Source organism: Colius striatus, chromosome Z, assembly GCF_028858725.1.
Source record: "Colius striatus isolate bColStr4 chromosome Z, bColStr4.1.hap1, whole genome shotgun sequence".
Classification (NCBI taxonomy): domain Eukaryota; kingdom Metazoa; phylum Chordata; class Aves; order Coliiformes; family Coliidae; genus Colius; species Colius striatus.
This window is the reverse complement of record NC_084790.1, coordinates 53,375,949-53,402,290: the sequence shown is the minus strand read 5'-3', so window position 1 is coordinate 53,402,290 and position 26,342 is coordinate 53,375,949. Positions and strand designations below refer to the sequence as shown.

Sequence of the window (26,342 nt, the reverse complement as noted above, 5' to 3'; positions counted from 1 at the left end):
TTTCACTAATGGCTGAGCTGAGAGTTAAACCACTGTTGAATAAGATGCCTGTAATCATTTCCCTAGGCTTATATGCATAATGTAAGCAAGGAGTCAAAAAACATATTGTGGTGCAAGCATCATGGTATAAACTTTAAGCATTTAGCTTGCAAGCATTTAGCTTGCAAGGAGGGCCAAGATTATGTTCTTTTATATAAATGATACCTTGAAGAAACTTCACAATGTTTCTGAGGCATAGGCCATTCTGACTTCAGTTTAACTCCATCTTCCAGAATCATGTATCAGTGAAACTTCTGGAAGGTCTTGGAAAATGAAAGAATGTCTCTTACCATTTACAGTTATTCCCAAGATAAGACTATGATATCTTAAGTTTTTCTTAAATACTTCCTTTTCATCTGAGTGCTAGACTGTGCCTCTCAGCATATTTATTTTACAGATTTCTGAGATGTGTAGTTATGTGATCTCACTTTTATTTGAATCTGATTCAAGTTTGTTTTTTCCTGATTGTGACCTTAACTCTGAATTGTCTAGGTTTTTAGTCTGTGCTTTGTGAGTAACACTGCTTATCATTTTGAGCCTTCAGTTATTCACATGTATAAATTACATTTGACTAATGATAATTATGTAGGAATTTGAATCTTCAGCTCTGTGATTTAGTATGTGTAATTATTGTTCACATACTGTGCCCAAGTATCAAATTCTTCATCATGACTGTCGTTTTGATGCTTACACAAGTTAATTTACCAGGATTTCTATGTCCTTAGGTTTTAATGGGCTTGAATGAAACAAATAAGTGGGCCATAATTTCTGAGAAAGGAAGGGAAATTTCTCTGAACAGTGAAACAGTGAAATAACTAATTACAGTACTCACAGAAAAGAGCAAGGCCATTAACACTTCCATTCTATTTGTGTTAGACTGTCTAAAAGCTCAGCTGTTTACAAAAGCGTCCCTTGCTGTCAGTACATAAGCAGCACACTGTGGAGCCAACAGATAGAAGTTGTTTACAGGTATCCTGATGTTGTAGACCATTTTTCCCTGCTAAAGGTGTGGTGGTGGTGAGCTCTTTCAGATCTTGATTTCCGTAGCTGCAAAAAAAGAAGCTTAGAATCTATAGAAACCTATGGGCTTCTTTGTTTCCTGTGCTTCCACAGACGCTGTCAACGTTCTTGAGATGTACGCTTAATGGACGAAGTTTTCAATGATGCCAACCTTGTACTCTCTCATGAGGAAAATGCAAATCATTTTTATGATTTTTATTCCTAAAAAATATTCTTAATAAGTCTACAAGCACCATGTCTAGCCTGGTAATAGGTTGCCTCCCTCCTGGTGGGCTTTTTCTGCAACAGGTAGGAAAGTGGTGATATTATCAACCTCCCTACATTCTGACTCATGGTCTTGATCCTCCTCTCTATTAGCTGATGAGGTATTGTCCCGTTTTCCATTCTTGGGCATCTGCTCTTTGGCCTTTGAAGGCTCAGAGGGTTCACCTCAATTGTTTCTGTCACAAAAGAGAAGTCATAGTAATGCAAAAAAAACCCCAGGGAATAAATATTAAAATAAAACATTCCTAAACCTTTTGTAAGTTCAAACAATTTGCAAAAAGATTTTAGTAGCAATATGTTTTTAGTTTGTTAATTTAATCATATTCAAGTTTAAAAATAATATTTGTTTTTCTTTAGCAAAATATGAAAACCATGTTCATACTTCTCTCCCTATCAGCCAAGAGAATTTTGAAAATCAAAGCTAAAATTATGGAGTTTGATCCAGTCTGAACCAGTAGCTGGCATGGTCTTGGAACTAAGCATATCGTGTTCTTTGTCAGTCTTTTTGTTTTGGCTTTAATTGCAGGAGAAGTTTCTTTAGTGTTTGCTTTAGCTTTCACAAAAATAGACCATCAGTCTTTGCAATTAGGAATTTTAGTAGAAACCAATCTTTGCTTTGAAAACACTGGCAACTTTAACAAACCAAATGATGTCTTACCATAAGCTAGACCAGCATGGAAAACAGTTGAGACAATGTTATGATTTTATTAGCTGAATAATAGCTGATCAACAGTGTATAACCCTTTCCTGTTAGTGAGAGCCACATTTCAAGTGAATACTCCATTACCTCCTCATTAGAGAGAGAAAACACTGATTTGCAATCCAGATGTATGGTTTCAATAATCACAATTAAAAAGTTCTTCTGAGTCTTTATTCTCTCAGTTCTTATGGGATGTAAATGGAGGAAAACAAAATATTTGTGAGTTATTATAACACTGCTTTTGAAAAGTTAACGTTGCTTGTTTTAGTTTAGATTTTCCAGCTGTCTTTTGACATTGAATAAACTGAAAAATACACACTTTCTTTTGAAAATAAAGAGACTGGAGTTAATTTACCCTACAGAAGGTGAAGCTATTTCAGTAAATTAGATTCTTTTGCTATTATGTTCTCAGAGTCTCAGCTCTTCAGACATATTAAAATCCTGTAAACTGAGATTCCAACAAGTCATTCACTTGGAGTCTGCACTCTAGCTTTCCATATATGAAAAGAATTCTGACTTGTTCTTTTATGCCTTGTAACAATCATATTCTAAATTCTCTGTGAACATTCTGAGCTCCACACTGCTGAAAATAAATGTTTTTCACAAGAATGTGAATAATACTGATTGACTTTATGAGAATAGCATAAGCCAAATCTGTCTTCTAGTAATAAAAGAAATACAGTTTTTCACTAAATGTATCATCAGCTGCATCAATGGTAGCCATTAAATAGGGCTTGCTAGAATGGAATTCCTTTGAAATGCACTATGTGTCAAAAGCAGCCTTTATTAATGATAAAAGGTGAATCAGACAACCTACCAATTTCTGTTGAGTGTAACAGCAACATTTTTTGTTATTTACATAATGAGAAGGACTGAACACCTAAATAATAAAGGTTAACACAACCACTCTAGTATTATCTTAGGCTGCATAAGCACTACTAACCAGTTTTTCCAAATCTGTTGTTCTAGTGATAAACTCATAAAATTTTATGTTTTTGAACACACCATAGAGAAGGTTAGGACATACATTTTCAAAAGAAAGACGGTTCTAATTAGGTAGACAATCACAATTATAACATGAGGCTTTCAGTTTCATTAAATTTTATAACCTTTACAGCAAGCTTATTCTCTTATTACTGATAAAGACTTGAACGTGGAAAACATCAGATTTGGGATTTTTTTTCTAGTTTTGGAATAGAAATAAAACTACTTCTGAAATTACAGTGTTCATGAGAATTCCCCAATGCTTGCATCTTTTCTCTCATTCCTACCGATGTAGTTACATGTTGTCTTCATTTCCAAGGAGTAAGCTGTTATAAGAAAGTTTTATTGGTGGCTTCTGTGTACCTAAATACACTAACCTGCCAAAGCTTTAAAAGGTACTGGTGAGGAAGCTTAAGACCTCTTATTTTTTGTGTTGACCTCAGCATTTTGCATATTCTGTTTGACTTCAAAATTGCAGTCTAATGTTTGTATATTCAACAAGCATGAATGATTTCAGTTGTGGACAGGTCTTATTTACAGAGTGGACTTTTTTTCCCCCCTGCAAGTAGTGATAAAAATGGATGATTTAGAAAGGTAAAGTGCTTCACGTAGATTTTATCGAATCACATAATTGAGTCTATCATTCAAATCTTAGGCTACGGATGATAAAAAATCAAAATGATGCCCAAGTTACCATTTTCTTGAATATGATTATGTTTATATTGCATTATCAATTAGTCTTAGGGGCATGATATTTAACTCAGTCATGATAATGATTTATGGTTCCCTTTAAAAACATTACAGAATAATTTTGATTTTACAAAATTGAGTAAGAAAACAAAATTACATTATTCTGATACATATTCCTGCATGTTTTTCATGAGAAACTATGGTTTTGTCTGTCATCATAGGCAGATAAAATACATGCCAGAAAGCCCTAACTATGATTCAAATTGTTTCTCTTTCTCTCCCTCTTCCAAGGAATCTCCTATGGGATCTTGTTTACTTGTTTATTTCTGCACTAAGCTTTAGTGCAAGAATAATGATTGTGTTTAACCTCTTACTGGAAGCCAAAATTATAGATGTTTTCAAGTTACTTTGTTGAAAAAACCCAAAACTCAGAATTATTTTGCTGGCTGCTAAAGCAAGCAAGAGAGAGAAGGCCTAATTGTCAACTACAAAACTTGCATTAAAAGCACAGAACTATCAAAACAACTTTAAAATTAAAGAGGAGACTAATACAATTAAAGTGGAATTATACTGTAAGACACAATTGGAAAACCAATAAAAACATATTGACAAAATTATTTCTGTTTATACAGGTTAAAAGTGTGTTAGTCTACATATGAATGTTATCTTTAGGAAGGGAGGAGTACTGGACAGCAGAGATCAGTGAGCACTGTGGTTGTTGGGCTGAACATGAAGGCTGAGGTTAAATCCTAACCCTGAAGAAGTCACAGGTAGTGGTCCTTTATTGCAGCCTGGATATCAAATTTATCACTTCTTCCACCGCTGTATGAAGAGATTATGTTGTGAAACTAGTACATCCTGTAAGTAGAAATATTCAAAGGACTCCTAAATTGGAATTCTTTAACACTTTAAATGCTGAAGACCTACTTTTCAAAACTGCAGGATGCTTGTGTCTGAGGGAGAACGGGTTGTGAATATCACCTGAAAAATGTATGGGCGATTTTTCAAGTTGTGTAGTAAAAGTTGTGTAGTAAATTGGTAAGTTGTGTCTGTGATAAGTACGTTCTGCCATAGCCCATATTACTTCTTGCAGAATTGGCAGTAAAGCTGTTGTGAACTGCTCAAATTTACAGCTGGCAGGCACCAACTAATATGGGAAACTACAGGCCCATCAGTCCCACCTCTATCCCTGGGAAGGTGATGGAACAGCTCGTCTTTGATGTCGTCTCTAAACACATGAAGAAAAAAATGGTTATCACAGGGACTCAACAAAGACCAAATCCTGCTTGACCAACCTGATAGCCGCCTGTGATGGCATGATTGGCTGCCTAGATGAGGGGAGAGCAGTGAGTGTCATCTACCTTGACTTCAGCAAGGCTTTTGATGCTGTCTGCCATAACATCCTCATCAGAAAGCTCAGGCAGTGTGGACTGGATGAGTGAACAGTGAGGTTGATCGCGAGCTGGCTGAATGACAGAGCCCAGAGGGTGGTGATCAATGGCATAGAATTGAGTTGGAGGCCTGTGGCCAGTGGAGTTCCACAGGGATCTATTCTTGGGCCAATCTTGTTCAACATCTTCATCAACGACCTGGATGAGGGGACAGAGCACTGTCCTCAGCAAGCTGGCTGATGACACCAAACTGGGAGGACTGGCTGATTCCCCAGAAGGCTGTGCTGCCATTCAGCGGGATCTCGACCGGCTTGAGAGTTGGGCAGAGAGGAACCTCATGAGGTTCAACAAGGCCAAGTGCAGAGTCCTGCACCTGGGGTGGGACAACCCTGTGCACCAGTACAGGCTGGAGGCTGACCTGCTGAAGAGACCTGGGAGTCTATTTTGACAATAAACTAACCATGAGCCATCAATGTGCCCTCGTGGCCAAGAAGGCCAATGGCATCCTGGGATGCATCAAGAAGAGTGTGGCCAGCAGGTCAAGGGCGGTTCTGCTCCCTCTCTCATCTGCCCTGATGAGGCCTCATCTGGAGTCCTGTGTCCAGTTCTGGGCTCCTCAGCTCAAGAGGGACAGGGAAGTGCTGGAGAGAGTCCAGTGCAGGGCCACCAAGATGATCAGGGGACTGGAATATCTTTCATATGAGGAAAGACTACAGGAACTGGGGCTGTTTAGTCTAGAAAAGATGAGACTTATTATCATTTACAAATATCTAAGTGGTGGGTGTCAGGAGGTTGGGACATCCCTTTTTTCTCTTGTATCTAGTAACAGGACAAGGGGTAATGGGATGAAGCTGGAACACAAAAAGTTCCATTTAAACATAAGAAAAAACTATTTCACTGTGAGGGTGAGGGAGCCCTGGCATAGGCTGCCCAGGGAGGGTGTGAAGACCTCCTTCTCTAGATGATCTTTAGAAGTCTCTTCCAACCCCTACTCTTCTGTGATTCTGTGATGATATTTTTGAAAGCTTTTGTTTGTGGTGCTTGGCAAGTTGCAATGTTTCGCAGTTCCCCAGTTATTCTTAACCACAATAATCATTGTCATTATTTTTTCTTCCAATGAATGTAATGGCCTTTTTGTAAGGCCCTGCCCCAAGTATAATTTATAAACAAGCTAAAAAAAAAATCATATGGCTTTTAAAGCAAATTTCTTTAGTTACAGACACTCTCTGTGTCCAGGGAGAAGGGATAGAGAAGACGAGGAGCAACTTAAGATTCACACTTGATTTCAAATACAGGGCTTTCTTAATGTTGAATTTACTTTCTTGACGAATGGAGGATGAAAAACCTGCTTATCATGAAAGATTAAATTTTAAATTACATCATTAGGACTCAACAAAATCCTAGGATCCTGTGCAGCACTACTCTCTATTTCTTTTTTTTTTTTCATTTTTCCTCTTCTTGCGTTTTCCTTTTTAAAATGGGGACAGTGGTGTACAAAGTCATTACATTACTGATAAACTGTAAGTCACTCAGCCTTGTTTAAATGTGTAATTCACGTAGACAAAAAACCCAACAACAGTCATTGTCTCTTAATCCTGGAGCCTGTTTATGTAGGTATATTGTGTCCAACTGTTTTCATTAAAGAGATATCTTTACAAAGGCTTAGAAAAAAACACTTTACAAAAAGCACAAAGAAAAGATGATGGTATTTCAAGTCTTGTAGAGGGAAAACCAAACAGATTTTGCTGTCACTGTATTTGCAGTTCTTTTCTTGTGCTACAAAGTGGTATGCAAGTGAAGGTCCTGACACTGCAAAGATTTCTTCATGGGATTAGTTTATGGCAGTACAAGCCATTTTAATTGAACCAAGTAGGACCTCTAAGAGTATTTGAGATAAAGACTCTTACAGAATTGGCACCCTGAATGGTTAGGAATGTGCTGAACGGAAGTATTCCTCTGAAACCCTTCCCTTATTTTTGCAAATTTATTCTGTCAAATACCCTACAGCAGCTGAGGACATGGTGCTAATTCCAAGTTACCCCATTGAAGTGAATATAATTGTGTCATGGCTTGGATCCAGACAGCAACAAAGCACCAGACAGCCACTTCTCTCTCTTTCTCGTGGTGGGCTGGGGAAAAGATAACCAAGGGTCTTATGGTTTGAGACAAGGACAGGAAGAGATGATTCACCAGTTATGGTTATGGATAAAACAGACTTGACTTGAAGAAAAACAAAATCAATTTAATCCAGCACCAGTGAAAACCAGGGTAAGATGATGAGAAATACAACCAGATCTTAAAAACACCTTACTCTTACCCCTCCCCTCTTAGGGTCAGCAACATGCTCTTGATTTCTTACCTTTTCTTCCTGCAGCAGCTCATGGGGGCAGGGAATGGTCACTTCACCATGGATAGTCTCTGCTGCTCCTTCCTCCTCAGGTGGAGGACCCATCACACTCTTCCCCAGTTTTTTATGTGGGGTCATTCACGTGGTAGGCAGTGCTCCGTGAATGTCTCTGAAATGAATCCTTCCCTCAGGCTGCAGTTCTCGAAGACCTGCTCCAACATGAGTCCCTTTATCAGGCTGCAGTCCTTCAGGAACAGACTGCTCCAGCATGAGCCTCCCACAGAGTCACAGCCCCTCCAGGCACAGCCACCCTCTCTGCTGTGGGGTCCTCCTGGGGCTGCAGGCAGATCTTAGCTCCACTGCTGCACTCCATAGGTTACATGGGAACAGCTGCTGTCTCACCATCTGGTGCAGGGGAGCCTGTGCTCCAGCACACCTCCTCCTCCATTCTTCCCTTACTGACCTGGGGGTCTGCATGGTTGTGTCTCTCTGATCACACTTCCTGCAAATTTCTCTTTCTTAAATAGTTATTCACAGAGGCACTTGACTGGCCTAGCCTTAGCTCAAGGCCTGTCTAACTTGGAGCTGGGAGACCTTTGAGCATCTTCTATACAGGAGCCACCACTGCAGCTCCTCCTCTGCTACCAAAAACCCTGCCACAGATATCCAACACAAATAGCAACAGTGAAGGAAAAGTTGAAATCAGGTTATTAATTATTTGTCACCAAAATAATATGGTGATAATTAGAAGGAATTAACTCCATTAGAAGACTCTTATATCCTGTAACTTCAGTGAAGCAAATTCTAAGCATATGCAAATGTTTCCAGGAGAAATTTTACCCCACTGTACTAAAGCGTGGACTGATATTAAGTACTTTGTGGCTAGTATTAAGACAGATGAGGAGCCTGCTACTGACCTGATTCAAATGTCACTCGAGTGGTCAAGAATACACAGAGGATTACACAGTACTGATCTGCTGGATTGGGGTCAAAGTGCTGCATTGCTAGCTGCCATGTCTGAACAACTTTCAAAAAATGTAGTCTAAGTCAGCTGGTAAGTTCTTTCACAGAAGTTTTTTTCAGAATAAGTGACTTTCATTGGCTCTTTTTAATGAAAAAGAAAGCAACTCAAAACTTTATTATCATCATTATAGGTCACATACTGCCTCTGAGCGTTCTTTCACTTCAGCTGTTTGAAGCTTTTTTCAGTAGTTCTACAAATGATTAGCAGCGTTGTTTGATGACCCCATGTCATTTAGCCAGTACTGTTTCAACCTCTCATGGGGTCAGAAGGCCACACTGTGGCATACAGTCAGGACGCTTGGTGGGCTCTGATCAGTCGTTTACTTTCTTGTAATGCAAAGGCCTGTTTGGTTTGACACTTGTGCTGCTGTCAGAGGCAATGAGGGTCAGCAGTTGTGGTGACAAATTAGTTTTGACAAGCTTAATGACCCCAATGAAGAAAAGTCTGCAGCCTTGATAGCAACTGCAGAATAATTGGTTAGCTGAGCCAAACAAGGAACATGTTAAAATCCCAAATCCTCTCTGGCAGGCCAATTATGCTATTCAGCAAAGGAGGTGGAAGGTTGCCATCAGCTTCTACAGTGATACAAAAGCATCACTGGGCTGTATTTCAATCAATTCTGTTTTGTTTGCTGGAACATCAGGACACTGAAGGAAACAACTGAGTTTTCCAGAAACATTTGTACTATAAATTGAAGCAGAAATCAAAGGGAAATATTTCTAAGAGTTCTTTAGACCATTACTGACAATAGTGGCTTATGGTGTTTCAGGAAGTGTGTATATGTATGTATGAATTAGCTAAATGCAAAAGGCTTTTTCAGGTTTTCCCCATGTTATCAGACTGTAGGACAAAGCAACCAAAATAGAGTAATAATGTAAGTAACAGAGTAACAGCTGGCATGTACTTAGTGGAGAGTATTTAATATTTGATCTGTACAGTTTTCCTAAAGAGAATATGTTCACAATAGGGGTGTAACCTTAACATCAGGATCCTGGAAGGTTTCTTGGTTTTCAAATTGGCAGTGTATTCTGTTAATAGACAAGAAAAGGTCACTGCTAGCAAGGCTAGTAAAGGTGATTAAATGTGGGGCCACCTTATGAGCAAGCACTAATGGAGGGAAAAAAAATCTGTAGCACTGTCTTCTTACCAGCAATTTCATCATTGCTGTCATGTTTCTTAAGGGCTGGGCTCTGATTTCCCCTCTGACTAACTATGAAAGTAAAAATAAATAAATGGAATCCTCACATTTTCTACAAGTCGTCAAGAGGAAATAAAATTTGCCAGTTCAATATGCCCACAACTTCCACAGAGTCTTCCTTGAGTCATCTCTGAGGTCTGAAAATTGGGTGATCTTCAGAGATAACCATTCCAGTTTGAGTGCTTTATTGGTACATAGGGTGCAAAGGAAGAACTGAGTACAGATGTCATGGTACTGTTGCGGTGACTGGAGTCAGTAAGTGCTTAGTCCAGCAGGATCCATCCAGAGATCACCCATTCACTTCAGTTGTTTGATTTTTCCAGGTCTCATGCCAGTTTTACATTCACTTGGCATTCCTTCTTTCCTACACACTCTAACAGAGAAGTTGTTATCTGAAGATAATCAGAGCTCTGTATGAAGCTATCAGTGGCAAACACCTATTAGATTTACTGCCTTGAAATACAATATAGGTACCGGATTTATTCACCCTGCATTTGAACATCTGTCCAGACAGTTGTTGACCTTTTCAGTAGCGGTGTAAACATAAAGTTATTTTGAAACAGAAACTCCAGGTAAGTGAAGCACAATAAAGCACCATTCTGCTGCATTTTCAGTGTGTTTTGTGGTGCACATGAACGTACACTTTTAGTATTGCACTTGATTGGTGGGCATGAATCCAGACTCTGTTAGTCTGTTTCAATTAGCTCACATAAGGTTCATCTGCTGTTCATTTTCAATTAGTCTTTGTATTGTACACTTATCTATATTTTTATCATCTGACTTTGTTGTAATGGTACAGACCATTAAAACAGAAAATAAAACTTTTTTTGTCAGTTAAAAAAAAAAAAGCACGATGATTTTGACCAGCAGTGCAAAGGTAGCTCTAATGTCTGTTCTAGCTTCTCTGAGACATCCTTTCAGAGTGGGAAAAGTTTCATTTCCAGTACTATTTAATGGAGTCATGACTGCATGAGTTAGGTTGCCAAAGGGAAATACATACTAAGAAGAATACACTGAAGAAGAGAAAAAATCCCACTTAATGTCATGTTCTGATGGTATATTTATTGATAGTATTGATAGTTATTTGCTGAGATTTTCTTTGGTGAAATTCAAAGCTTCTTATCCTTGCCCACAGAAAGCTCTACAGCTCATCCTCTACTTGTGCCTCTGAACCTGTGGGTATTTAAAGTATTGTTCTTTTAGGCTGTACCCATGAGCAGTAAAAAATAGGTACAATCATTAATCAATTATTCTCTAAAATGTCCTCTAGGGATTACATGATCAGTTGTACCAGACATACCACATAAATAAATAAAAGTTGCTCACTGAACAAACATCACTTGAGGAATGATCATATGTACGTGTCCTTAGTAGTATACTATGCTTACCAGTCTTCATCAAGGCTTGTGATTATTCCATTAAGACCTTATATTTATTAATGAATTACTCTATTTACTCTTTCTTGCCCTTGCTCTATAGTGATCACTGAACTTTTATCACAGCTTAAACCCCAGGTGCATGATGAGAACAACTCGTGTGAGATGTATGAGAGACTCATCTACTTGCATACACAGGGGAAAGAAAGGTGTTGCTAGATGCATTGGAGGATCTGCACTATAGAGCTGAGAAACTGCTTTATTCCTAAATTTCTTAGTAATTCTCTTTAAGCATCACTGTCATGCTGCTTTTCTCAGTAGCCCCAGGGAGAGCAAAGGGTTCAGCACACCTTTAAGTGGTGCCTGACATGAAATAAATATGTGCTTATTTTATTAAGCTATGTAAATGTCTTTGGTATTTTACATGTTGGTTGTAGGATGTAAATGTTTTATGAATTATTTAACTTTATTAGAAAGATGGAGAAGAAAAAACAATCGTGTTTGGCCAGCTTGGTAGTCTTTTTATGAAGATGTAGAAAGGTGGATAGATGGTGGTAGTGCAGTGGATGTAGTTTATCTTGATTTCAGTAAAGCATCTGACACCTTCTCCCACAGCATCCTCACAGCCAAACTGAGAAAGTATGGGCTGGATGATAAGATGGTGAGGTGGATTGTTAACTAGTTGAAGGGAAGAAGGCAGAGAGTTGTGATCAATTGGGTAGGGTCTAGTTGGAGGCCTGTATCTAGTGGAGTCCCTCAGGGGTTAGTGCTGGGACCAGTAACGTTCAACCTATTCATTAATGAGCTTGCTGAGGGCAGTCAGCAAGTTTGTTGGTGGTACTAAACTGGAGGGAGTGGCTGACACACCAGAAGGCTGTCCTGCCATTCAGTGAGTCCTGGACAGGCTAGAGGGTTGGGTGGGGAGAAATCTAATGAAATTCAACAGCATATCCCTTATGATGAAAGGCTGAGGGAGCTGGGGCACTTAGCTTAGAGAAGAGGAGACTGAGGGGTGACCTCATTAATGTTTACAGTTACATAAAGGGCAGGTGTCAGGAGGGTGGAGGCAGGCTGTTCTCAGTGATGTCCCACGATAGTACAAGGGGCAGTGGGTGCAAGCTGGACCATAAGAAGTTCCAAAGAAACATAAGGAAAATTTTCTTCCCTGTGAGAATGATGGAGCACTGGCACAGGCTTCCCAGGTGGGTTGTTGAGTCTCCTTCTCTGGAGATATTCAAAACCCACCTGGATGATTTCCTGTGTGACCTTCTCTAGGTGGTCCTTCTCTGGCAGAGGAGTTGGACTAGATGATCTTTCGAGGTCCCTTCCAACCCTTAAGATTCTGTGATTCTGTGATCAGCACCACAGTATCTTTAACATATTCCTCAACTTTTTCTATTTAGGGATGTGCAGCTTTTTTGGCTTGCTGGAGGGAATTCCCTTGCTTTAATCCCCCAGAGTCCCTTCACCACAGGCCATTTGTCACAGGGTTTTGTTTGCATAAGGTAACATCTCAGTAGATGAGACTTAAAGCTCCTCACTTAAATGAATGCAGCTTTTCAAGGGGACCCACATTGGTTTTGCCATTCCTTATGCTCTGGTTTGGGACCTTGAAACTTTTGCACAGTCCATGTGGCAGGAGGAATAACAGAAAGATCAGAAAAGCCCTCTGGTGCTTGGGCCTTTACGCCATGTCCTGTGTGCTCAGTCTTTACTCTGAACCGCCAGTTCTTTTCCTGTACCCCATTGCATTTGTTGATTTTGCTGTGATCCTGTCTGCCTCTAAACCAAGGTCCTGCTCTAGTATTTGTACTCCCAGATTCTGCATTGCATTGTTATCTCAAGCATTAGTTTTAACTCATTGGTGACAGCTTGAAGTGCAGTGACTTCTGGTTGTCCCGACCTCAGCTGTAGCATATCCCAGGCTCACAGTCTTACTCTGACCAAGACTTTCCTTGAAACACAGCCCTGACTGCTCTCACAATGTGATTTCTGCTGACACCAAGTGGATTTTTATGTCTGTTGTGAGGAATGTCTGCAAGAGGCCAGGCTTGTGCACATAATTTGAGTTGCAGGTGGTGCAGTAAAACTGAGAGATGTGTTTTGGTGACATTAGATGGGATGTCAGAAAGCTGTAAACCCTAACCGTTACCTGAAGATCGTGCTGCTTCCTCACTATATCTTTACTGATTTTAGGAGTGAGGAGGAAGGGGAGGAACAGACACCTTATCTTCTTTCCTTTTGTATGTATTGTTTCTTTGCACTTGGATTATTGCCCCAGAAGAAGAAAACTAAATTCTTCCATTTTCTCTTGCTGCTGCTATTTTTACTAGCATGGGATCACAGCAAAATCTTTCATAATTTGACAAGGACAAGGGGATTTTCTATCCTAAACAGAAGATGGATGTTTCTCCTTTTAGCATTCTCTTTTGACTTCTGGGGTTTTTTTCATCAATTTTTCTCTGTTTTCCATTTAATTTCAAAGCGTAATTATTAGATGTCAGTTAATTCTACTGTGAAGAAACACTAAATAGTAACCAACCCTTTACCCTTTATGGCCTCTTCCATTGGTTTTGTCATCCATAGCTAACTCATACCCATCAATCATCTGGTCATTTTAAAAATTTTCTTCCTTTTGAGGCCACATTGCACTGAAGAACTGCATTGCCAGCACCTCAACTCTCATCACCGTCTTCTCACAGTTATGGTTTGCTTGTTTCACATCCATGTGACCTTCTGTCTTGCTCTTTAGAATCTGGAGAGCTTGCTCACCAGGTGGATTTCTGTAAGCTTCATCAGCTGTGTTTTTAGCTCACAGGCTTATAACATGTGGGAGTACTTTTTGAGTTGTCACAGATTTTGAGATTTTGTTGCAGAGAGTCAAAAACATGTTTTCATATGAACAAATCAAATGAAGCAAAAAAGCATCTTTCTGACTCTATTCCTATTACACTTCCCAGCAGGATGGAAAATTAAAGAATACATACACCAGATTCAAAAGGAATTTCAGATTTACATTCTTTTCTGTAAGATACAGGGCTTAATCCTTTCTTTAGAGCTTTTTTTTTTATTTATTTTTTCTTTTTTAAAAAAATAAACTAAATAAACAAGACCTAATAGAAAAAAATCTGAGGGGTGCTAAGAAACCAAGAATTGAAAATATTTACTAAGCTGGAAACTGCATTTTGAATGTGGCTGGAAATTTGTATATTGTTTACTTGTAAGGTGAGAAAGAAACATCTTCTGTCTGTTTGCTGTTGTGATGGACTCCCACTGATTACAATGCAAACATTTTTCTCTTGTCTTTCACAAGTATTCTTTTCTGCAATGTCTTTTTTACACTGTGAGGTGAATATTCTCCTGCCCTTTGCCATGAGAGAAAAGCTGTGTAAATAGGTCTGCCCAGAGCAGAGCAAAGCTAGGATTTTAAATGCTGAGTGATATTATTGATTTCCCCTTTAACAGGGAACAAATGAAGAAGAAGAGGTAAGGCTGTATTTTGGCTGCTTAGTTTAATTTCCTTATTACAGATAAGAAAGCGTTGCAAGGTCCTGGTAAAATTTTTAGAAAAAATCATCAGAATCCTTAATGCCTTTAATGTTAATGCCTTAAAAGGTACTGCAGAGCTGTTCAACCAGCAGTATTAGGAGTTGAGGCACAATAATTATCATGAATTGTAGCTTAAGGATTAAGAAACTAATTCTACATTCCTTTCATATCCAAAATTCCCACTGGCTTCAGTGGAAGTGGTACATAATCAAGGAATGCAGGATTGGGACCTGGTTATTGTGACAGAAATGTTGGAGTATGGCTGGCAGTAATACATTCAAGTTAACGTTGTTTCAGAATTCACATATTCTGTATTTTCATTTGCTTACATTTTTGCTGAGTAGCAACTTCTAGGCAGTTCTCTGTTCCATGGGTTTTTTTTTCTAGTCATATTGATACTAATCTGAACACTTTTTAATTAAGCAACAAGTAATCTGTTTTAAAATTTGTGTGTTTATTCCTCATTTTTTCTTTCAAGGAAAACTGTTTGGGAAGAAATGTCTCACTCTGGTGTCTGAAAAAATTGTTGGTTTTGTGTCTGAGATAGTATTTTTGATGGATGTTTTATTTATTGAGAAATGCAGCTAAGGACTAGCAAAAGCAATAAACAGATTCGTTAGCAAATTGCCTTATCCAAATTGGAAAGAGAGCAATGGAAAAAGTCTAAACATAATTTTCACACTTTCAATACAAAACTTCTATTTTGCCATAGCATATTTCTTTTGAAAGTTGCCAAATTTTAACTGAGCAGTTTTTAAAAGTTCTGAATTCCAGATTCTATGATTCTGTGATTTACGTAATATATATGACCACATCTGTTCCGTTCTACGTTCAGCTTCAGGTCCTTTGTGTAGAACAGGAGTAATGTTTTCTTTGTTTTCTCATAGAAATACTGAATTTATTCATTGATATACTAACATCCAAAATTTTATTTAAAAGGAAATTTTCAAGTACATTGAAAAAAGCAACTATACATTTCATTTAATTAGACAGATGGAGTTCTAATGCTGGAGTCAGTTACATACTATTGTCAGTGTAAAAAGAGTACTTTTGACAATTCAAGTGTAAATTCTTCTGGTTTATGATTCAGCAATTAATCTTTTGGGAAGAAAAAGAAATTATGTGTTCAAACAGATCATTTTAAAGGTAGCCTCTTTCTTCCAGCTCCTTCTCTTTAACTGTGCAAAAGTACTGTCTTCTGTGAAATAAAACATTACAACTGTATAGTGATAGCATTGTGGCTTTGACATTGCAGCTCAATTGCTTTTTCTGTTTCATAGTAATTACTCAAGGAATAAAAAAAAATTAAATCCTTTAACAAAAGCAGAGGCCATGCATTCAATGAAAGTAGGTATGCTTTCAAGTTTCCCTCATCCTTCTGAAGAAACTAGCTGAAGAAGTTTGGGAAGCCTGTTCTTTGAACTTAATATTTCCTTTAAATAAAGGGGAAAATATGTTAGTTTTATCAAAAGACAGAATTTTAAAATTAAAAAATCCTACCTATAGCCTTAGTTTTTTATAGACTCATGCCATGATTCTAATTTTCTTATTGTGTCTTGTCAGTGAAGGGAGATTAGTTAATAACATAGTGAAAAAAAAAGAACTATTATCCAAGAGAATTTCCTGTCTCTTTGACTATTTCTTGGTTCTGCCAGAGTGTTGCAGAAACAGTCTCATCCTCATAAAGAAATGAGTGGACTGTGACTACACCATGGATTGAGTGGCTTGAACTTCTCATTAATTCAACAAGAGACATTCAAGAAATATTGCCTCCTTGATGGAAAAATGACAAATAAATCGTAACATATGAAATTAACAAAAAATTCTGTCCCCTTATGAGGTTGTTGCAAAATGGAGACTCTTAACACTTTTTGGATCTTGAAGTCAAACAGTATGATTCCGTGTATCCCTGTGAGACAGCTTACATGGAAAAAGGTACTCCTCACACCATTACAAATTGGAACAGGAATGTAGCTTAATCTTCTGTTATTTTAACAATAAAAGACTCTGTTATACATGTAAGCTAAGCTTGTGTTTATGCAAGAAGTTACATACGATTAAGTGAATTTGGCAGAGGAGAGGAAAAAAGCGTGCAACCAGCAATGTAAATATCAAATTAAAATTATGAGAGTTGCCTTGTTGGTTATATTGTTTAGAGCATTTTTCCAATGAACTTTGAACTTCTAAATGCAATCGAGGTTTGGCCAAGCGTATTTGTTTCTCTTAATGATGCTTCTTCCTGGATGCATTGTGCTTTTATGTCTCCGGCACTTTAAGTTGAACAGAACGTTACATAAACAAGGAGCCAATTAAATAGGATCTTTTTTATTTTGCTTTAATAAAAACTCTTTAAACAAGCCCTTTAATTAACATCATTGTCATTTTGACAAAATTGGAGCTATTAAAACTTGTTTTCCCAGGATAACTTAAGTACATAATTTCTTTAGACATTAAGTTAGTGTTTATGGATATGTTCTACTGTATTCTGTTCTGCCTAGGCAACTGTTGTGCTCATGAAAGATCAATCAGATCTCTCACTGCCTATTTTGCTCTTGGCAGTGATCTATATAGCTTTTAAAAAATTTTAAGAAAATTGAATTCTGGCTCTGTAAGTAATAAATGGAGTTCAGTAAGAGAGCCTATGCCAGATAGCATCTGATTATGTGTACCTTTACTGGGGATGGAAAAAATCTCATACTCAGGTGTATAAAAAGTTTTATTAAAAGTTTTACAGTGTCAGCTGAGACCTGTGTACCAAAAGTATGAGAATTTAGAAATACTGTAGTCTAGAGGACCATCTTATTGCTTTCATGTCTCTAATATCATTGTCACTGTGAAAATAGAGATGAAAATTCAGTCCATTGTGGAATTCACAAAGAGCAAAATACACTAAACCAACACTGTTCCCAGTGAGAATGTGATTTACACTGTCTCATCTCCATATTTGATAGCTTATGGTCTAGATTGATACCATATCTGTGACATGAGATCCTATAGAGATCTGAACTACAGACATCAGATGTGGCTACATGTTTTAATTTATACTGGAGGAGAAGATAGTGTTTGTGCATTTTTTTTTAATATCTGCAAGGAAACAGCTGTTTGTTTCACTTGATGAAAGATTATTTAGTTCTTGAAACTTTGCTAAAAGGAAGAAGTACTCAAATCTAGATGGCTTCTCTGGGATTCAGCAATAATAGTAGCTGCTTTAGCAGTTAACAATTTTAGAACTGTGTTGACTTTTACAAAAGCAGGCTACATTAATACGGATTATGAACTCAGTTACAAGAAGATCAAAGACAACCTCTGAGAAAAGCCAAGGAAGAAGTGGAAGGAAGGAGAGAAAACCAGAAAAGATCAGGAGCACTGTCTTTCAAAGGAAGCCATGAAAGAATTCCCAAATTGTTCATTCTTCCCCTAAAGGTTTCTGGACCATATGGTTTTTGAATCAGTAGCAGCTGATGTGTTCAGTAATAGTTTATTTTGAAGGGACTTGTCATAATATTTACCTCCTCTACAGCAACAGAAGTAGCTTCCAAGACTGAAACGGCCATGCTTACTAAAACTAATGAAAACAAGAGACATTTCCATGGTGAATTAATGTCTTGAGACCATTATTTCAGGGAATAAATAATGTTTGATGTACTGTGCTTCATTTCAGCTGAGGTGTTTGCATCTTTACACATGGCATTGCTTAGAGAGTAAGAGTATACAAAGAAGATCTCTAGTATGTGAGAAGTGTGAAGATATCCAGAGTACTGAAATGAAGAAATGACCATGCTACATTTATCTAGAATACATTTTGTTCAAAGAGGAAGCAAGATACTAGCCTGCCTTGTGTATCTGTCTGAAAAAATAGCCCAATTTAATTTCCTGTATGTTAGCCAATATGTAGTTTTTTGCAGTGCATTAACTTCTTCTTTTACCCCATTGATTTAGCAGCAATATGTAGATCTTCTTACTTAAAATAGACCCAAATAGATGGATGTACTAGAAAACTTAAATCAAATTAGGATATAGTTTATTATTCTTGTTCTATACACACACACAAAAGCCGTTATGTGCTTTTTAGTCAAAGCCTCTTAAAATTTGAACTTTACAAGCACTGACTAGTCCCATCAGTCTTACATCTGACTAATAACATGAATTTTATTGTACATCTATGGAGTACAATTAGCCTTTTAGCTTAAAGTAAAAAGTACAAAGAGGTAAATATCAATTCACTTTGAGCTTTGTAATGATCTGTAATTATCTTTTATTTGCATTTAAACTGGTGCAATTTTAATAGAATCTACCAGATTAATATCTTAAATGAGGATGTTGCAGTGGAGGGAAGTTTTGTTGTTTTTTTTTTCTTTAAGAAGAAACAAAGAGAATAATTACCTATTGACTTCAATAGGCTTTGGACCAAATCATTGTTGAATGTTTAGACAAACAAGCATCAACCATAGTCATATGCAACACATATAAACATAGTCTGTATATATTTCCTGCAGCAGAGGATACCAAGACATTGTATGATTGCACAAGCTTAGCTATGAAAGCAGAAAATAAATCCCAACCTTTGCGTAGCTTTGAGGAAAATGCAGCCTTATGTAAGCACTGGGCATCCACCAAAGCATTCACTCTGTCACAAAATGTATTCTTTTCAGATAGAAATGGTTGCACTGTAGTGAAGTACTACTCGGAATGCAACATTTTGTCCCATTTAAACACTTTAAGGGTTAAAAGCACAGCACTTATTTTTTACATGAAATGAACCTGGGCTTTTAAATCTCAGCTGTGGCATGCAGCTTCCTCCTTGGTGAGCACCTGATGTCAGCAATCTGAATGATGTCTGACACTAATTACTTGTCGTTCACAAGATTGCCAGGCGGGAGAGTCTGGAGGAATAAAAAGCTATTTAAAAGGTTTTCATGTGAGGTCTTACTCTCAATTTTTTGAAAGCCCTCACTTCTCTTGCTAAGCAGCACCCTGCTAATGCTGTTGAGAAAGGGAAATGCCTTTAAAAAGACTATTAATGAACGCGTGAAATGAAGAGTTTTTGTTTAAAAGCCATGCAAAGAACAGCTTTTACATTTGCTTGTATAGTAAATGCAAAGCTGGGGAAAGATAGTTTGTCCTTGTCATACCATCAGCCTTGGTACTGACACTGAGGAACCTACCCAGTCAGCATATCAGAGCATTCAAAATTAATTGACAGATAGATGTAAAGCATTGTTAATCAAATATCTTTCCCTTTATCTGCTAATGAATCTTTTTTAAAATGCTACATGTCTACTGAAGAATTTAATTTGGGGTTTTACGTATATGCTACTCTGGATTTATTTTTTCGTCCATAGTTTTTTATAGATACCATTCCCTCCATTTGCATATATGCATTCATGTATAACAGCATTCTCTAAAGTTCAGAAACTGCTTACGTTTTAATCAGATAACTTTCTCCAAAGGCTAGGATTTAAAACTTCTGTGTGTCATGCCTATGGTCAGCTTATGAATATTACTATAGTAAGCAAGTCAATATAGTGAGCAAGCAAGCTTGTCAAAGCAATCTCAGACAGTAACTTACTGTTGTGAATGGGATCAGGTCAATGTCCAGACAGTATATCTGTCTGAGACAGGCACAATGTTTTATATGGTCTTCAAGCATGCAGACTCATACCAGTTTGTATCTTTCACCGCATGTTATACCAAGTTATCTCACTCTGAGGCTGAATGAAACATCTTGGAATTCTTCTTCACCTTTGTAGAATGCCACTTGTTTAATTTTCTACTGATATCTCCATATGCATCAGCTGTTTGAGGGAGCATGTGTAATTGAGCTGTTACTTCCACAGTTTGGGATGGAGGAAGGAAAAGGTAGAAAACTGGTACTCTGTTTCTGTATTGTTATTTTACTGAAAAAAGAAATGTAAATGATAAGCATAGAATACCTAACAATAGACTGATATTGATAATTAATAATTTATTAATGAATAGATCTTAAATGTAATTTAATAAAATTAACATTAATTTAATGTCATTTAATTTAAATGTAAACGGAGATTATTAATGGAAAACCAAAACATACTGTGTGAAGAGATTTTAGTGCACAGCTGTGTGGCCGTGTGCAGTCAGTCATGGATTAATGCAGGCTAGGCATGGGTTAGCTGCCAAAGGAAGAATAGGTGTGATCTGAACTGTACATCTATGAGACTACTGGTTTTCCTACCTGTGCAGTAGGAAAGGAAGTAGTAAGAAATGCCCTTAATATAGTATGGAAGGCCCAGTCCACTGTTACGATGCCATGTGAGCTTGGACCAGAAGTAGTATCCATTGTGCTTAATGAGGAAGAGGCACAGAACACGGTTGATTTTTTGGGTACTATTTAATGGAAAGTTTGCCAGGGTGAATCTTCTTATCTTGTTGACCTTGTAAAATCAGGGAGCAAGTTCTTTCTTCTGGTATGTATCTTAGTTTCTGAACGCACTTTTTTCTTCTCTTGTTGCATCATCAAAGGTTCACCACATATGAACAGGCTACTAAGCCACACAAACTGGTGTTCTGCAACTGCATAGTAATATATTTCATGTGTCCAGCCTCTAGCTAGTATGTTCTGGATGTGTGTGCAGGTTTGGACTGATATCTTCCAAGTCAACTTGGCAGAGATTTGGACAGTTTTTCACTTTTCCATCAAACATAGGTCACAGATAACTTTCTTAGGTCATTTGGATGTATCTTAGCCAATCATTTCCCTGTATCACAGCTTTTTCTGGGCCTCTCAGTCTCTTATGCTTCTTTCCCAAGGTATGCATTTTGTTTTACTGAAGAACAAAATGTATTCTGTCACTGACATACAGCTTTGTTATTGAGATGTTGTGTGGACACTGGCTAGAACTTGATAAGACAGTAAACCAGCTGTTGCAATGTAATTGTAATAGGAAAGTTGACATTTAGCAAAGTCAAATTTAAAAAGGAAAAACACCCCTCTCTCCATGACTTTAGAGAGAGAGGTCAGATAGAGATAATTTAATTAAATGTTTTCAGTATAATACCCCATAAATATTTCCCCACCCATGGCAACAGACTAGGAAAACGCAGGTGCTCACACAAAAAAATAAAAAGCTGATCCTCTCCCAAATGCAGTGATGCTGACAGAAAAATGATGTTGTATATCGGATGAAACATTACTGGGAAATCAAAAATTGCTCAGGTGTAAATAATCCTAAAGATATTTCATTTTACTTCTTTTAGTTTTAATTTCAATTCCAAAGTAGATCTGAGAAACATTCTTTATAGTAAGAAAGTAAATAAGTTTTTATATATAGATATATTCTTTGGCAAAAGTTAAGTGACTTGATAACAGAAAATACATAGAATCAGAAGTTACCTTTTACATTAATTAGCACATTAATAAGGCAGAAGGAGACAAAATATACTGTTTGGATGCTGGAGCAAAACAAATTCAGACAGGAAAAAGTGAAGATTTTTAATATCAGATAATATCAGTTGGAATAAGAGGAATCTGTGCTGTCTGACATGGACTTTTAAAATCAAGACTTGATATTTTTCCTGTGAATGGATCAGGTCTCAGACAGGTGTATTTTTGCCAGAACAAGGTCTCTAGTCTTTGTTATACTAGTGATCAAATGAGATAATCGGAGCAGTTCCTTTTACAGTGAAAACTGACTATAAACTTCTTAAACATTTGGTCACTGAATATGTGCCTCTAAAATTATTCACACTGGTATTACCATACTGATCCTACAGTGTAAGGGTCTAAATGTATTCCATAATGAAGCTTACTGTCTAATTCTAGACAGGGCTCAGAAGTGCATGGTTCATGCAGCAGGGCTTTACAGGGTAGTCTGTATAAATCTGTATACTTTTATTTGTTGCCCAGTACTCTGAACACCATCTCATGTGTATACAAACATGATGCTCATGAGAACATGAGTGTTTTTAAAGTCATAGCATTGCTTTTTCTTTTTATTGACATGCTTTAACTTTCACCATAAATATATTGTTTCTTGCACCTGACAATTATCCTTGTAGAAAATATATAGCAACCATGCATATGGACTTTCCCATAGACATGTTTTAAAAAGAACTCCCAGGTTGGGTAATAGGGAGAGGAAATTTTCTTTGTAAGCTACTTAGTTTCAGTTTGCGTGCAACAGTGAAAAGAAAAGCTCAGTAGCTATGATTTCTGTATCGAAGTTTAGGAAAATATTACACAGTTAATTCCATGTAATACTTCCAAAAATTCTGTTTTAATCAGGAGTAGGTTTAGGAATGTTAAACAGCTTCAGAGTGCCAAATGCATGCCGTGTACTTAAGTGACTAACTACTAATTGTAAGGAAGGTGTTGCATCCTCTTACCACAGTTTATTACTTGGAAACTGTTAAGAAGTTTCATTTGAAAATACCACTAACAGTCCCCTTGCCCCCTGCCCCAGGTAATCATGTGTTCTCTGGAATACTTCTACTGAAGTCTGGTTGAGAATGTGTGATCTGTTTTATAACTTTTTGTTAAGTAAAGAAATATTTCAGAAATAATTTTACTTTTTACATCACTATGACTGAGACAGGACAAACTGACATTTTCCTGCATGGCTTTATTGTTGCTGTCTAGTTTGGGTTGGTTCTGACAGATGCCTGTGTTTAGCTCAGTTGTTAATATCCAAACGATCCTAGCACTGAGCAAGATAAGAGTAGCTAGCGCAGTACCTGTCCATAGCACTCATTTTGCTTTCTGTCTGCTATTGGGAAAATCAACTGGGTCTGTGTTTCCCTGATAGGCTGAGTAATTCTGCGCTCTGAGCTGACTGGTCTTGGGTCACAGTGTCCCTTCTATAAAATAGGAATAGGATATAGTTTCCTAAATTAGCTGTGTGCAGGGAGGATAAATATATTCTTATGGTCTAAAAGATTCAAACCCTGCAGCAAAACCTACATTGAGAAGCCAGACTTTCCTCAGCTCTGGAGAGGCATCCAGCCATAGCTGGCTGGAAGTCTCTGCAAGCCCTTTCACCCTCTGGCTTGGTGTTTGCTGTTGCAGTTTGCTGTGTGTGCTTTCCTCTCCAATAATTTCTTTCTCTTTTCTAGTTTGAGGGTTGCAAGAAAGCCTTTTCCAGACTAGAAAATCTCAAGATTCACTTGAGGAGCCATACTGGGGAAAAGCCGTACCTTTGTCAGCACCCTGGCTGCCAGAAAGCATTCAGCAACTCCAGCGACCGTGCCAAGCACCAGAGGACACACTTGGACACTGTAAGGAAGCTGGAGTCCCATTGCAGTCCCCTATACATTAGACTGTGTGCTCCTTTCCTCCAGCTTGGTGTCAAGCAATACCTCATAACCTTAGGGATAGGACAAAGAGGTGTCTGATAGGGGTCTTTAAACTTTTTCATAAGTGATCCAATAAGTATAGATGAAGATGTGCTAAACTAGTTAATAAAAAGACCACAACTCCACAGGCTTTGCTACAGGTAGACACAGTAACTTTCTCCCACTTAGGTGGGAACCTTAAGTCACTCTGGAAGGACAGAGAAGCCATCTGCGACAACTACTATTCTCTAGCAAAAACTCAGTTAAACTTAAGGCTGAGGAGTGTGCCAGAAATTCAAGAGAGGAAGAATACTTACACAAATCTACAAATTTTCATAACAACAAATTGTTGCTTTTGAAATTGAGTCACGTCTGAGATTTGTTTGAAAACTTTTGTTTCAACACAAGAGAGAGTGTTTTGTCAGAGACAAGCAGTTTTCCAAGGGCAGAAGTCCAGAAAGAAAATGATAACACAGCCATTTGAATTAAATGACTGTCACAAAACCTAAATTACCTATTTTAAATAGATGATAGTATGGCTGGTAAGTTAGTAATTTGTACAAAGTGTTTTCAGAAATGCTTTGTGTAACATAAGTAGCTAAAATGCAAAGTACTTGATTTCAGCAACAGTTGGACCAAAGTGTTCATTTAATACTCTGCATTGTAGACCTACAAATCTTCAGGGAAGACAGACAGGTTAGAACAGGCAGAGGGAGATGTTTATAGAAATTTATATTTATTTGGTGAGTTAGATTTATTGGTCTTTCTTTAAGAACATTGCAAAGGTATTACAGCACTGGTATCTTTCTAAAATAACATGTGTTACTAGAAAATGTGAGGTGAAGGACTTTGTCTTGTACTTTACATTCAAATATGTATTTTTGTGTTTAATACTTCAGTATCGAGTGTGTTAAAATTAAGTATTCAATGCTTGCATCAGTTTCTGCTTACCATCTTTGTAATGTAGTAAACTAACACTTTTTCTTGGTCTTTTTTCTGAAGCAGATTCTTCTGTAATCCTAAACAATCTGTCTGGGTCTTTACTGCAGTTGCTTTACGTGATTCTCTAACGAATGTAATTTCTGATTAAGTGAGAGATTGCACTAAGGGTGGAAAAATTGTGAGTATAACTAGCTATATTCCTTGCACTGGTTACATTAAAAAAAACTAAAGGTTTCCATAGTGACCTCCTTTGGCTTGTTTTCCTTGTAAGCCTTACTTTTTTCCTATTCTGCTTATAATGATGTACATTTGTGTTCTGTAATAATCAGTTTTGCAGCATCCCAAAGCTCAAAGAGAGCTCTCTTGAGTTAAAATAATCTGTGGTATAACAGCTTCTTTATCCTTTTTCTTTTTGACTTAGAAACCTTATGCATGTCAGATTCCAGGATGTACTAAAAGATACACAGATCCAAGTTCCCTGAGAAAGCATGTGAAAGCCCATTCTTCCAAAGACCAACAAGTCAGGAAAAAGGTAAATTTTCTACTGTGTGAACTGCTGTAAAAGTTATGTGGACAAATCAGTCTTCTAATATGAGATGTTTCAATGCATCTTCAAGTACCTGTGCTGATTTCAGACTGTTGATTAGAAAACCCATTCATGGGAAATGATAGGTATGGTTCTTATACAGATGCTAAATTAATCTATAACTTAGTGAGGCAGCCTACTTTAATGCTTTTTATTTTTTGATTGTGGTGGTTAATTGCTAAGCACACATAACAAGACAAAAATAATATTTGAAAACAAGTTTTTGGTTTTAAAGTTCTGACATTTGGTACATCCATAGTAATACAAAAGCCGGTTTACAGTCTCAGATGGATGGATTTTGAGGGTAGATTAACAGTATCTGAAATTATGGACTAAGTGATCTCTAAAGGCTCATTCCAACCCCTACCATACTATGATTCTATGATGATTCTATGATTATATTTCCATATGCCAGACACTCCAAATACCAAGACACACACTGGTTCCCTATGGATGTCAAGTTGATGATTCAACAGTTTTTTGTATGTATAAGCACATCTTTGAAGATCTCAGTAGTTACCTAAGGCAATGATTTCTTTTCCTGAGCATTTTTTGTCACATCTCCTAATAATTACTGTCACTGTTTTATTAGATTGTTTAGATAATTGAGGATAAAAATCTGTGTTTTCACTTTAAAGGAAACTTGCATAATGGTGTTAAATATAGGTATTAAACTGCACTGTAACATTGCTGTCATTGACAGTGAAATAATGTGTTACCTTCTCTCTGTCATTTTGTCAGATTGCAATGCCATGTGAGATTTTCCTTCCTGCATTTCATTAGCTATTTGGTTTTGTTCATTTTCCATTAATTTTTTTTGTTCTAAGCAATTTAAATCTAGCCCATTTTCCTCCTCTCTTGACTTTCTGTGGGCACATTCCAGACTTAAACTTGCTTATTTTTTATCCTTGTTTGTGTCATGGTTT

At 37.4% G+C, this 26,342-nt stretch overlaps 1 protein-coding gene across 1 annotated transcript in view; it reads left to right on the top strand.

Annotated features, from left to right (window-relative positions):
* The window catches only part of GLIS3 (GLIS family zinc finger 3), a 157,825-nt gene that overhangs the window by 87,317 nt on the left and 44,166 nt on the right, over positions 1 to 26,342 (top strand). Inside the window, exons 5-6 of the mRNA XM_062019099.1 lie at positions 23,670 to 23,831; positions 25,252 to 25,362. Of these exons, the coding sequence (XP_061875083.1) occupies positions 23,670 to 23,831; positions 25,252 to 25,362 (273 nt within the window). The remainder of the gene's footprint in view (positions 1 to 23,669; positions 23,832 to 25,251; positions 25,363 to 26,342) is intronic.